A 13,848-nucleotide genomic window follows, 5' to 3' on the forward strand; every position below is an offset into this window, starting at 1 on the left:
CAAAAGGACCAGAATTCAATATTTTAGACAAAATATAAAACCGTTTGGCTAAAAACAGACTTTATCAGTAAAAGAAAATACTGTGACATCGTTTTGAAATGTTAAGAATAATCAATATTTTATTTATTTATATCTTTTTTTTGACTGGCAGGCCCGGGCTTCCGTAGCCTCCTGAGATATTGTGAGTTTCGGTCCGGTTTCTGTCCTCGGTGCTGCTGAAGTCCAGAACCGTTCAAACAAAGACACTCATCTTACAAACTACAGAAACATGAAACTCGGGGACAGCGAACACTAGAGACCAGAAGTATGTGGCCGCTTCTTCAGGCTGAAATCACCTCACTCCCTGTATCCACCTGTACTCCCTGTATCCACCTGTACTCCCTGTATCCACCTGTACTCCCTGTATCCACCTGTACTCCCTGTATCCACCTGTACTCCCTGTATCCACCTGTACTCCCTGTATCCACCTGTACTCCCTGTATCCACCTGTACTCCCTGTATCCACCTGTACTTCCTGTATCCACCTGTACTTCCTGTATCCACCTGTACTTCCTGCCTGTCATCAATAAGAGCTTCTTTGATTTATCTGATGATGAAGGAGAAGGTTTGAAGTTCATAAAACGTTCTGCTCTTGACCTGATGAAACAACAAACGAGGGAAACGGAGTCTGACGTTGAACAGAAACTACCAACAGGGAGCAGACGTTCAGCTTCAGGAGAAACGAACGAAGGCCGCAACACCGACGACGCTGCGATCTTTAAAGGAGCAGTCGTGTTTTCAAACCGTCACTTTCAGATCTTAATAATGAGCAACCTGAGGAATTTAACATCTATGCAGCCTCACTGCACGGCCAAAAGTATGTGGACAGCAGGACTTGCAGTCACGTTGTGCTCCCCCGCTTGTTGTCGACGCTTTAATATCAGATCCAGCTTCTGCAAACGGACGAGTAACTTCAGAGACCGAAAACTCAGAGAGGAACGGATGAAACAGTCGATCTAATTTTAGAATCTATTTATAAACCTACGACTAATTCACCTTTTTTTGGGAAACCAGCCCACACCATGAAAACGGACCCCTTTTACTGCGGACGAAGAACCTGTTGAAGGACCCGGGTCTACACTGAGTTCCAGGAGGTACTTCTATCCAACAGTTCCTGCTCAGAGGGGAACTCAGAAGGTTCAAGACATTTCGCGGTACGACTCGGCCCGTGACTCCAGAGTTTTTCCAGCATTTTGCATCCGTGACCTTTTTAAAAACCAGCAGCTGCCAACAGGTCAATTTGTTTATTCTTTGTTGAAACCTGACAGACGGACCAACGATGAAGTCCAAGACCTTTTTAAGCCTCTAAAGCCAAGAAAGACATCCTACAGGAACCTGATCCGCAACAAGACGGTCGACCTTCAAATATCCTCGAGGTCTGGATGTAGAAAACAGATCTTTGTGAGGCTTCAGAAACACAGCTACCGTGACGACTTTTAATTCCCCCAAAGTTTCCAGGAAATGTTTCCCTAAAGTGAACAGTTATGGTGAAACTTTATACAAACTGAACGACATCATCGAAAGAACAATCAACTGTAACGGAGGTAAAAGCTGTTTTATACCCACATTTCCACCAAAACAACACAAATTATTCAGCTGACGGGTCAAAAAGCAGCCGTTTTACTACAATCAACCTTCAGTCTTTAGATCTTTAAAATCCTCTCCATGTTTGACCAACAATCCAAAACCCAAAGATTTTATTTTCTATGAAGGAAAGCAGGCAATCGTTAGTGATGTTTTTGGCTTTTCTGCTGGAAAAAAACAATCTACTGCGACCAGATTTCAGGGAAACTGCTGATGACATCAAAAACCCTTCCTGGTCCTTTAATGAGGGAACATACATTCAGAACTAAATTCTATTTTAGACAACAGAAATCAAACTGAAATGAAACGGATGGAAAACAAAAGGATTCATCTAGACTCTAAATCAAACTGGTCCTTAAACAGTCCGTCAGCACGAGTGTCTTTATGGTCACTTCTAGCTGCCTTCACGCCCGGCGATGAGTCACGGAGACTGTGGTTTACGGTCTTCTGAACATCCTGGACACACCAGTATTTTAAAAAGAAGCTCCGTCCTCAGATTCCCATCACACGGCTCGGTCCGCTCCTACTCAAAGTTAAAATCGTAGTCAAAGTCCAGGGAGGTCATGTCAGAGGGGAGGCCCAGAGTTTCTGGGGTGATCTCTGGCATCGGAGGGTCCTCCTCGCTAGCTGACCCCCCCTCCGGCTGCGACCCAGAGCCGCGATCCGATGGTTCCAATCCCTTTGAGTCTGAAGCTGCGTGGTCATTGTCCCCTGAAGCCGGCTCAGGTTCTAATTCGGACTGGCTCTGCTGCTGCTGCTGCCGCCGGGTCTGGTATCTGGTTTGGGATCGGGTTTGTCGGGTAGGACGGGGAGCAGGAGTTCTCTTACCTCTAGTTTTGGGACCTGGTTTGAGTTCGGGTTCTGGAGCAGTATCAAGATGGGTCTCAGAATAGGACTGGGTTTCCTGGTGTGGTTGGGGTTCAGGTTGTGGAACTGTGTTGAGATAGGTTCCTGAATGGCACCGGGGGTCCCGGTCCGGTTGGGGTTCAGATTGTGTCTCTTTTTGGATTTGAGGAGCTGCTTTGGGCAGGGACTCGGTTTGAGGTGTTGGTTCCAGCTCAGCAGGCTCGGTTTCTGGGGTTGTTTGTGATTCAGGTTTAGGAATCGAGGACGGGTTTTGAGCTTCACTCGGAGCCTTAGACTGACCTGGCAGAGCCGACCCTGGCTGGGGGGTTTGTGAAGCTGTTTTGGGCGGAGCCTCCACAGGTGTTGGAGCTGCAGTAGGCTGCATGGACCACACAGATGTAATTTGAATGTCTGATTGTGTCTGGGTTTGTGGACTTGGTGGGCAGTTGTTTGCGTCCGGTTGTGTATGAACTTTAGTTGGAGGTTGGGACTGGGTAAGAGGGTGAGGCTTTGGTTGTGGTTTTGGTACCAGTGGGGCAGGAAATGGACTTTTACTGGTGCTACTCCTGTCAGCGCTGGTGTCGGTGGCTGGTTTGGTGAAAGAGGAGGAGCCCGAGTGGCTGATGCTGCTATAGAAGATGCCGATTAAGTCCTGGGCTTTGGCTGCAGCCAGAGTGCTCTTAAGCTTTTCAGACTTCTGAGTTCCCTCGCCCTTGTTCATGAAAGGTGGCGGCTTGACGAACACCGTGCGAGTCTGCTCACTCTCTGGGACGCCGGGAGCTGCCACGTCAGATACTATCTTTATTATGGTTGGTTGTGCAGCTGTAGCCCCAGGTGGAGCAGGTGGTGCAATGTTAGCCTGAGACGGCAGAAGTTTGGCCTCTGCTGATGTTGGCTTAGACTGGACTGGGACAGGTTTAGAGACTGGTGGAGCAGGTTGAACCACAAATGGCGCAAGACCCGACGCTGGCGGTGGAGGTTTACTGTCAAATGGTGCAGGCCCCACCACTGGTGGTGGAGGTATGCCGTAAAATGATGCAGGCCCCACCACTGGTGGTGGAGGTACACTGTGAAATGGCGCAGGCCCCGACACCGGTGGAGGAGGTTTACCAAAGAATGGCGCAGGCACTGACACTGGTGGAAAAGGTTTACCCTCAGATGGTGCAGCTCCCGACACCAGGGGTGGAGGTTGAGCTCCAAAGGGCTGTGGTCTAGACTTCGCTGGCACATTCATCACTTCAAATGGCCTCGGTCCAGCATTCTGAGACTCAGGGAGTAGTGGATCTGCTGGAGGAGTCCCTTGTAAACTGGTGGTTTGGGTCCTAATGGAGAGAAAAGTATTCAGAGATGCCGGTTTACCTGTTACGGTTGCTGTCCTCAGTGCTGCAGCAGGTGCCGGGAGGTTGGGCCGGATTCGTCCCCGACCGGCGCCATTGGACACCCAGGGCGGCGGTATTTTCTTCTGGCCCGTCAGCTTCTCAGAAATCTCCTTCGCGGCGGCCATCGACTTTGCAAAAGAATCCTCTACCGAGACCAGCTGCTCCTTTGCAGCTGCTTCGTCCTCCTTGATGAATTCGGCAGCAACTTTCGCCGCCTCTTTTGCCAGAATGTTCTCCTTCTTCTTCCACGTGAACTTTCCGAATGAAGCCATTGCGGCCGCCGGTGCCGGTTTGCCGGCTTCCAGGCTCTGCTTGCGGAGCTTTGCCCTCATGGCTGGACTGGGTCCACAGAAGATTTTGGGCGGGTCGTAGGGTTTTGCCGGAGGTTCAGGTTTGCTGACCTCCCCTTTCGGTGCCGGTTTATCAGGCTCAGGCACCTTGAAAGCCTCGTTCTCGGCCTTCGGTTTCCCTTCGTCTCGCTCCCTGTTAAGTTTGGATCTGAAATCGGAATGTTTCCCGGATTTATATTTGCTGTCGTCGTCTCGTGAACCATATTTGGACCGCTCGTCGAATCGGTCATCTTCATCCCTGCGGTAACGGTACCGATATTCTTCATCTCTGCCGTATCGGTACCGGTCTCCCCTCTCCTCTTCCTCTCTGCTGTGGCGGTACTTGTCGTCCTTCTTGCTGTATTTATGCTTTTCATCCTCATCTTTCTTGCTGTAAGACAGCCTCTCCTCCTCCTGGCTCTTGGACGTTTTCAAATCCTCCTCTTTCCTGCTCGGCTTTGGCTTCTCCTCCTCCTCCTCCCTTTTAACTTTAGGTTTCTCCTCCTTCAGACCCGCGTCATCCTCCTCGTTCTTTTTCTCCTTGTCCTTTTTCTCCTTTTTGTGTTTGGACTTTTCCTCCTTGTCTTTGCCGCCTTTCTCGTTGTCGTCGTGTTTGCGTTTCTTGCCGCCGGTCTCCGAGGCCAGTCCGGCCTGTCGGTCCAGGTTCCTCCTCTGCTCGTACAGCGGATTCTCATACATTTGTTTCTGGCATCAAAATGGAGAGAAAATATATTAACAACTCTGACAAACAAACACTTTCAATCTCATAAGCAGCAAATGAAAAGAATCAGTGAGAGCATCCTGGACGTAGCGTCCCCGACCACCTCCAGCCTGCAGGTTCTCCACAGGTCCAGGACGGCGGACCGGCTGCTCGCTGGTGGAGCTGCTGCATACCTTGTATTTCTCGTTGTGAGCGTGCTTGGTGACGTGCTCTTCGGCACAGATGGCGTCTCCATAAAACTCTCTACACAGCAGGCAGAAGAATCCTCTGACGGGGAGCAGGAACTCCGAACCTGCAGAAAAACACACGGACGCCACATTTCAAACACCTCAGGAGGCGGAAAAATAAACTGCCAATCATGTTTACCTGCTGGAGGTCTCCGTGTGCAGAGCCTGTCAGGACAGGAGATGGTTAGAGGAAACGTCTGACCACAATTATGTGTACAATATAGATGTGAAGAGTTGAGGTCATTTCAGAGCAGTAGCTGCTGGAAAAGTGTTGGAACTGCTCAGCAACAACTGAAGAGGAGACCAACACACCTGCCCTGACAGGTTCAAGCACTTTTCCGAGCGTTACTGCAGGACGTTACATTTACAGCCTTCGGCGGAGGGGAGCATGAAAAACAAATGACTGGACGTCAGAGGTGAGGACGGGAGTCTCTTCTGCGGCTCGATGCAAGTCTTTGTGTTAGCACTGTTTTCACTAAGAGACAGAGAGACTGTAGTAGAGATCCACACTGAGCTCCACCTGGAAGCAGAAGACCCTCACAACATTCAGAGGCTCAGAGACCACTTCATCCAACACAAGCAGCGTTATGAATCGGGACGTTGTGAAGGTGCACCGGGAGTACCTTTGGCTGGTTTCGTCAGCTTCTCCTCTGACGGGAGGTTCTTGGAGATCTTGGTGGGGGTGGAAGCCCACGGCCGGTCGTACGGGTCCAGAGTCTGTGCAGAGGAAACGAGGATGAGGCGTAAAAGAGCAAATACAGAGCGGGCGGTCCAGGTGTGAAAATCAAACTTCTTTAACAGGTGGATCTTAAAGACATCTTTTAAAACTGAAACAAGAAAACAGGAACAAACCTTTCTGTGCGTTTTGCTGTGCAAGTGTGTGAAAAAATCAAACATGGAACCAGAGGTGACGTTACAGTTTTTGCACCAGTGGTTTCCAGCGTCATAGTATTCAAACGGCTCAGGGGGCGGAGTCAGAGCCGGAGGTGGTGCTGGGGCGGCGACGGGCGGCTTGTCCGGGGTCGCTCTTGACAGCGGCGGAGCCACCGAGGTCTGCTTCAAAACAACGATGGAGGGGAGTCAACATGGCGGGCAGACGGCGGCGCAGTCAGAAACATGGAACGAGTTTCTTCTCTGAACTCGGCGACACAAAATGTGAACTTGAAAAAGTTTCTTACCTTCATCGGGTTCCAGCATCGAAGACGTCGTCATGTCCGGCCGTCGCGTTTAAACCGACGCCAACGTCTAATTCGCTTTAAAGTTTAAACCGGATTTATGTTGCGGACGTCACACAGACAAACGAACGATTCGAGCACACGCCTACGACGACACCGGGTTATCTACGCGCTCTCGGAGCCGCAGCGCCCCCTGCTGTGTGGAGGCCTGCGATTACAGTCCGTTTCCATGGAAACAAGTTCCATCCATTAAACTCAAATCTAACAAAATTATCAGCAAATGATGATCTGATAAGGAGAAGCTGTTGTTCTGATATCAATAAAAGTATCTTAGAAGGACAGTTTTTACTCAGCACGTACATCTTTGTACACGTAAATAAATCAGGGAAATAATGTTTACACGTTTAGTGTCATCTTCACAATAAGCCTTGAACACTGGTTCTGCCTGGTTGTCTGATGTTTACATGAGCCGTTCTTCAGCATTAAATCAGCTACTGCAACATCGCTGCGTTAAATTAACTTAAAACTCTTTTTACAAAAGCTGCTCATAAACTTCCTGCCATTATTACTGAAGCTGTAATAAACATGAATCTCCTGAGATATCTATCAATACATCAATCAATACGTCTATCTATTAATACTACCAGGACAAGATCAGAGCATCTTGTCGATAAAACGTTCATGTTCATGATGAAGTTCACGAAACAGGACAATTTAAATTCTTCTTTTATAAAATCACCTTTAGATTTGTCTTCAATAAAAATATTTCACATTAAAAGTCTTTCAGTGACACAAAGGACTGACGGACTTTTAATGTGAAATGTGAGTAAACAGTGACTGAAAGAAAACAAACAAGGAGAACCGACGACTTTAAAACGAGACGATTTAGACCAAGGCGGAAAAAACACCAGTTCAAAAAGAAACTAACAAAATGTGCCAAAATAAAGTTCAGATTAAAGTGGCGGTTTAAGACCAGAAAGTCTTTGCACATTAAAAACCTCATTACAGGTGCATAAACGAAGACGTTACAGTTTATCTTTCAGTGACATCATCTAACTGATTAAAGATCTTTAAGTTCCTGACGTTCAGCACGTATCGTTAATAAAAAGGTTTATGAAACACGTCTGATGGGTTCAGGAACCTGAAGAAGCCCTAGCTATGGTTCCTAGCAGGACCTTCCTGCGTTACCTCCTCTCCAGGTGTTTGTACCTGTATCGTGGAGCCGCTGGCGCTCGGCCGGCCGTCAGGGCTTCTCTCCGCCTCCCGTTTCTTCTTCTGCGGCGGCATCTCCTCCTCCTGGACCGCGGCCGGTTTGCTGGACCTGCGCGGCCGGTCTGAAGGACTCAGGCCCAGGATGAGCGCCACCTTGTCGATCTCGCTGCGTTTCTTCTCGGCGGCCTCGTGCTCCTTGCGGAGGTTGGAGATCTGAGTCATGACGTCCTCCTGCAGGTGGCTGATCTCCTGCAGCAGAGGGTCTTTGTGGCCGTCCTTCTCCCGCCGCTTCCTCCTCAGCAGCTCGCCTGAATGCCAGAAAACAGACGGACTTAACCGTTAGACATCCAAACCTCGGGTCCTTCCCGACCCGGGGCCTGACGGGTGTTGTAGTTCACACCGTTGTAGTTCACGATCTGAACTGATGGGGGCGGTGTTGACTCACCCTGCTGCTTCCTGAGTCTCTCCAGCTCCTTCATCAGGTACTCCTTCTTCTTCATCCTCACCTCTCGGTCCTGCTTCAGTTTCTCTCTCTCCTCCAGTACCTGAAACAGAACCAGAGACGATCAGCTGTGTTCGTCCAATCAGCTTCCACCGAGTCTGGTTACCAGCATCATCACTGGTTAACTGAACCGGTTAACTTGGTTACTTAGAGACATCAGGACTCTGAGGCACCTTTTGTTTCTGGCTCTCGTTGTTCTGCTCCTCAGAAAGTCTCCGGTCGTGTCCGCTGACCTTTGACCCCTTCTCCCCGTCCTGAGCAGAGGTCTTCGCCGAACCTGAGGACGCAACGTTTTATTAAACGGCATGAAAACATTCGACACACTCGAACACTCGTCCGGTCAACTCTTTGACCTTTGACCTGCAAGTTGTTCTTTGATTGTCTCACAGCTGCTTTCATTTGTTTGAAATTACATTTTACTTCCTGTCGTTCAATTGATTATTGAAATTGTTTCCATGGGAACGGGTGAAATGTGAGTAAAGACATCAACTGACAGGAAACTACAAGCAAAGCTTCAAGATGAGGCTGACCTTTGACCCCCAGCTCAGGGGCCGCCTTGTTGTAGGGCTGCTTGTAGGGCAGAGTGGGCAGGAACTCGTCGGCGGCGTGGGGGGGCAGGCTCATGTTGGGGGGCGGGTGCATGGGGGGCCACTGCTGATGCATGTAGGGGAGGTAGTTCCCGAACTGGCCGAAGCCCGGCGGGGGGAAGTTTGGTGGCATCATGCTGTGCACCTGCGGTGGGGGGTAGGTGGGGATGGGCATCCCTGAGTGAGGGGGCGGGGCACTCGGGTTGGGCGGGGCTTGAGGTGGTTCCGCCCCATCGCTCGGCTCGCCCTTCGTCTCTTTGACGTCTCGGTCTTTGTGGGCTTTGGGCCCCGCGGAGCTCTTCCTGCAGTCGTCCTCGTCCTCGCTGCTCCAGCCCCCCCGCCCCCGCCCCCGCCCGCTCCTGCTGCTGCTGCTGCTGCCGCTGGAGCTGCCGCTGTGGCTCCGCCCCCTGCAGTCCCGGCGACTGCCGTCGGAGCTGCCGTCGGAGTACCGTCTGCAGCGCGTGGGCGTCTTCGGTGGCGGTTTGTTCCCGTGGAGACGCTCTTTGGTCCTTGCGGCCATTTTACTGATCTCGGTGACGCCCAGGTCCAGACCGATGGTCTTCAGCAGGTCCTGGATCTTCTCGTACTCCTCCAGCGCCTGACGCTCGCTCTCCTCCAGAGGCTCCGTCCCCGGCGGGCAGGCCGGGTTCGGCACCTGGACCTTGATGTTCTGGTCCTGGCTGATGGTGGGCTGGCTCGCGTACCTCAGGTCCACCTCTCCCATGGCGGGTGGGGCTTGGAGGTGGGGCGAGACCACGGGAGGACGGCCGTACATCTGGCCGATGACGGCGCTCTGCGGCGGGTAGTCGGCGTACAGCGCCTCCTCCGTCACGTCAGCGTACAGATCCAGGTTGTGGTGTCGGACCGGCTCCGGCGCCGGCGGAGGTCTGGGCTCCTCCGGGTCTCCGTACAGGAACTTCTCCTCGTCGTCGATGTCGTCCGCCACCCTCTCCTGAGCCCCCCCCAGCAGGTTGAGGATCTCCTTGATCTCGGCGTCCAGGCCGGCGCGGCGAGCCATCTGCGGGTCGGACCGTAGCTCCGCCAGCATGGAGGCCACGAGGCGAGGCTCGGTTCCTCTCACGGCCTGCAGCAGCTGCTCGGCCACCCGAGACATGTGGGCCGCCTCCAGACCGCGAGGAGAGTCCGAGCTCTGAAACAGAAACACGGCAGAGTGACGTCATCGACAGCTAGATCGGAACCGGGACTCGGCCGGTACCGAAGTGACCCGGTGAACACGGAGGACAGGAAGACGAGCCGGTCTTACCCTGACGGACGGCGAGTCCTCGGAGTTGTTGCGTTTCTTCAGGATGGATTTGGTCGGCAGACTCAGCAGCTCCTCCATCTCCTTCCGCCGCCGCGCCGTCTCCAGCTCCTTCAGCCCTTTGCTGTCTTTTCCGTCTCCGCTGCGACTGCTCGAGCTCGAGCTGCTGCTGCTCGCACTGCGACTGCGACTCCTCTGCCGGCTCTTACTACGACCGTAGCTCCGCCCACAGCTCCTCCCTCTGGATCTGGATCTGGACCTGCTGCGGGGCCGGCTCTTGCTCCGCCCCCTGCTCTTGGCCCGGCTGCGGTCCGGACTGGGGCTCTGACTGCGGTGCCGGCTCTTGCTCCGCCCCCTGCTCTTGGCCCGGCTGCGGTCCGGACTACGGCTCTGACTGCGGTGCCGGCTCTTGCTCCGCCCCCTGCTCTTGGCCCGGCTGCGGTCCGGACTGCGGTCTCGACTGCGGCTGCGAGGTCGGCTGCGGTCGCCGTCGGGACGAGGAGGGTAGTCTCTGTGGGGAAACGTGAGGTCAGCGGGACTCGGACAGTCGGAGCGAACTGAACAGGACGTTCCGTTAAACATGCCACGGCCAATCAAAACCGAGGAAAACTCTTGAGTACCTGTCATGATGGCGGGGTCCGGTCAGCTCGTTGCCAACAGTGATGACCAGGTTGTGGTCGAGGGGAGGCGGTCCCCGCGGTGACAGAGACCTCTATAAGAGACACCATCACAGATCAATAACATTCACATGTGACCAGGCAGGAACGTTAAGGTGAGCGGGTGACGTCATGAGGTCGACGAGAATTCAAAGAGATTTAAAAGGGACGCCGGCGGTCCCCCATCAGCACCGTTCAGGTGGATCAATCAGCTGATCGATCATCATGATATGAAGGTTCAGTCCGTTTAGTTATAAACTGGAATCAAAACACAGAATTTTGTATATAAACACAAACGTTGTATTTCAGAAAATCTTCATTAAAACGTTAAAACTTAACGGAACTCCATCCATAAATCGTCCACTTTAATAATGCTTTTAAATTCGGCTCAAAAACTAAAGCGACCTGAAGCTTCGCCAGCACCCATCACCGGCCGGCAGGCTGTTCTTCAAATCGGCACGTTGGACAGTGAAATAAACCACATTTGAAAAGCCAAACAGCAGCTTTAAGAAGAGCTCGGCTAGCACTGCTAGCACTGCTAGCACCGTGTTTTGATTCCAGAGCCCGCGGTGAGATGTCGGATTGGTCAGCTGTAAAAGGTAAAGCTTTACAGGTGAGTTACCGGAAGTTCACTTAGGTTGGTCAGAAACGTTTCATAATAAACAATAATGACCTCACAGAGCTAACGAGCTAGTCCACTGTAAAGTGGCAGGTTTTTGAATGGGGTTTGGTGTACAAGTACTATTAAACAAACGGTGTCCATCGGGGCTAACTGGACGTTTAACCTCAACCAGAGATCGTTCCCGCCGGACACCAACATGAACGAACCCCGGTGTGTCCGGGAAAATATCCAGCTGTAGGTGTTCCGGTCGGTGTGGGTCCGGGCTGCTCACCTCTATCGACGGACCCCCGGTCCGGTACTCCCCGCCTCGGTGGCCTCCTGACCCGGGGGAAGGGTACCTCCTGCGCGGCGGGGAGCGGCGATAGGAGTCCGGCGGTCCGTGTTCGTGGTAGCCCGTGTGGTACGGGGGCCGGGGCCGGGTCCTGTCGTCCCTGAAGCCCGGTGCGGGGTAAGGCCTCTGCGGTGGCGGACCCCGGCCTTCGAAAGGCGGCGGGTAGCCTCTCGGCGGAGGCCGATCTCGGTACATTTCCCCCCGCAGAGGTTTTGCAGCGGCGGGTATTTCCGGTGAGTGTTCGCTGCAGAAAGGAACACCACGTCTGTCTCTGTTCGGAGATATCGATCAGATATTTGTTTAGAAGTTGTTTCGCTGAACGGCTACACGCTCACAAACCGCCGTCTTCTTCTTTGGTTGTTAAAGCGGCTGACAGACAGCTCTCGGGTGCGGCACCGCCCCCTGCTGGATGGAGAGGACCGCAACAGCTGCTGCACTCCAACAACAAATCCCCCTGATTCCTCTGACGTTCATCTCCACCTGCTGTCATGTCATGTCATGACGTCATGTGACGTGTCTCACGTCACTGTTTCCGGAAATGTTTCCCTCGTGTTCTCTCTTATTAACGACACTGAGCGACATTTTCAACCGTTTTTCGTACAAAGTGAAGCAGGATGACGTCACACTGCTTTTTACTTTTTCTGTCAGGTTTTAAAGTGATAAGTAAATAATTTATTCATCAATAAAGATGTTGTTACACTTAAAATTGAATTAAAGAATAAATATGTAGAAGAATAAATATCACTGCAAATAAAGAACAATTTATAGAATAAAGAACTTACTCCAAATTTATTTCTGTTCTTTACTGTATTTGCTTTTACATGAAGGGCCGAACTTACAAACTGTGGAAATTTGTTCTTTAAACAGAAACACAGAAAATGAAGCTACAAACATGTCACATTTGATACGACTCAGGAAAACATTTTATTTGTTTTAATGGTTCAGATCAGCAGGAAAAACAAGCAAATACATTAATGCGGGGTTTTTTTTTAAAACAAAACAAAAATTTCAACTTCAAATGTGAAGATTTTTTTTAACTTTTCGCTGACATACAATCTCAGATTTTAGAGAAAAAATAAGAAAAATTATAACATATTTTCTGATTATTCATTAAATATAAATAAATCACGACAGTAATTGTTGCCTTCAGTTTTCACCTCGAACACACTGAGACATTTTAATGGTTTGAAGCAGAAAAAACCTCAAACGTTTTAAAACATCTTGTTCCCTTTAGAAAAGAATAAGGAGGATTTTACAGGTTTTTATTTTCCAGTTAATGTCCTGGAAACTTTCGTCATGTTTTAACAAATCAGCTGATGTTTTCTTTGAATTACAGACTTCTGCAGTTCGGTTCATGAAGCATCAAGAAGATGTTCTCGGGAGGTCTTGAATGCAGCCTGGTTCCTGAGCTGGAGCTCCCGTCGGGTTTCTGCAGCCGGGTCCCTCTCGCCGAGCGTCCTCCGGGCTGGAACCTGTGCAAAGGAACAAAGACTCACCTGGTTGGCTGGGAAACACATGCACACCTGCGGGGGTCAGGAAGCCACACCCCCTCGGCTCTGACCCTGAGCACGGCAGAGTAAACCGCCATCGGACGACTGATAACTGACGACAGGTGGGAAGAGCTACGTTTGTCTGAGGATGACGAGGATGAAGAGCTTCAACGTCCGACCAGAGACCGGCGGACGCTGCAGCACCTGAAGACCCTGAAACCGTTGCACCGCTGCTGTTCGAGTTCGTTCCTACTTTCTTTAATCGGTTACTTGAAGAAGACTTCCTGGATTTGTTTCACCTGTAAAATCAGCTCATCTGTTCTTTTGAACATGAAACCATGTGACTGTCGGCGAATATCACGCGTGTCCAGTAAACAGTTGTCAGAGGTTTCTCAGTGATGACATCATAATTAAACGTATTTGTGACGTACGCACGAGGCTGAAAAGTAATTTTTAGTTCTTTTACTGTTCAGATGAAACTGATTGAGTTAAATATTGAGAAATTAAATCCGTTTCTCAAATTCACGGTTCGTATATTTACTGGAACTAAATTCACCTGCAGGAACCGACTGAATGGTTCAAGAACCAAAACCCACCGCGACGTCGAGAAGTCTCCGGTTGGACGTTTGAGCCGTCGCCGTCTTTTCTGGAGCCAGAAGTGACCATATTTGGACAAGCTGGGGAGGAGCGAGGACACTATGCCCCGCCCACCTATAGCAGAAACCTGACTGTACTACAGGCTTGTCAATCAAACAGAAATTTATTCTTTTTCAATGGGAGTCTATTGGAGACGGCCCCTAGTGGCCCTCGGTGGTATTGCAGTTTAGGGCTTCACTTTCCAGACCCGGAGACTACGAACAGATTTATTTAGTCTGTGTCTGAAATCT

The 13,848-nt window shown here is 50.9% G+C and overlaps 1 protein-coding gene across 4 annotated transcripts; it reads right to left on the minus strand.

The window, feature by feature from the left end:
• Positions 1-91: 91 nt before the first annotated feature.
• On the minus strand, positions 92-11,907 carry znf318 (zinc finger protein 318). 4 transcript variants are annotated; one of them, XM_069177195.1, is made up of 11 exons: positions 11,412-11,906; positions 10,483-10,574; positions 9,866-10,373; positions 8,545-9,751; positions 8,188-8,291; positions 7,958-8,057; positions 7,510-7,820; positions 5,978-6,181; positions 5,749-5,842; positions 5,072-5,190; positions 92-4,882 (listed from the first exon to the last, which is right to left on the minus strand). In XM_069177195.1, the coding sequence occupies exons 1-11, from the start codon at positions 11,664-11,666 to the stop codon at positions 2,147-2,149; spliced, it is 5,730 nt and encodes a 1,909-aa protein (XP_069033296.1). In that variant the 5' UTR covers positions 11,667-11,906; the 3' UTR covers positions 92-2,146. The 4 variants fall into 4 exon arrangements, with proteins under 4 accessions (XP_069033296.1, XP_069033297.1, XP_069033295.1 ...); XM_069177196.1 differs by having other exon boundaries at positions 5,978-6,178; positions 11,412-11,905; XM_069177194.1 differs by having other exon boundaries at positions 5,749-6,178; positions 11,412-11,907.
• Between the last annotated feature and the right edge of the window lie 1,941 nt (positions 11,908-13,848).

The sequence above is a fragment of the Embiotoca jacksoni genome, unplaced genomic scaffold, assembly GCF_022577435.1.
Source record: "Embiotoca jacksoni isolate LCO1_2020_lvr unplaced genomic scaffold, fEmbJac1.0.p SCAF_70, whole genome shotgun sequence".
NCBI lineage: Eukaryota > Metazoa > Chordata > Actinopteri > Embiotocidae > Embiotoca > Embiotoca jacksoni.

Coding starts and splice junctions, on each gene's coding strand:
- znf318 (XM_069177193.1), bottom strand. CDS start 11,666: ATGTACCGAGATCGGCCTCCGCCGAGAGGCTACCCGCCGCCTTTCGAA. Junction 8,058..8,187: donor ACGAGAGCCAGAAACAAAAG/GTGCCTCAGAGT, acceptor GTTCTGTTTCAG/GTACTGGAGGAGAGAGAGAA. Junction 6,182..7,509: donor CCAGCGGCTCCACGATACAG/GTACAAACACCT, acceptor GTTGTTTTGAAG/CAGACCTCGGTGGCTCCGCC.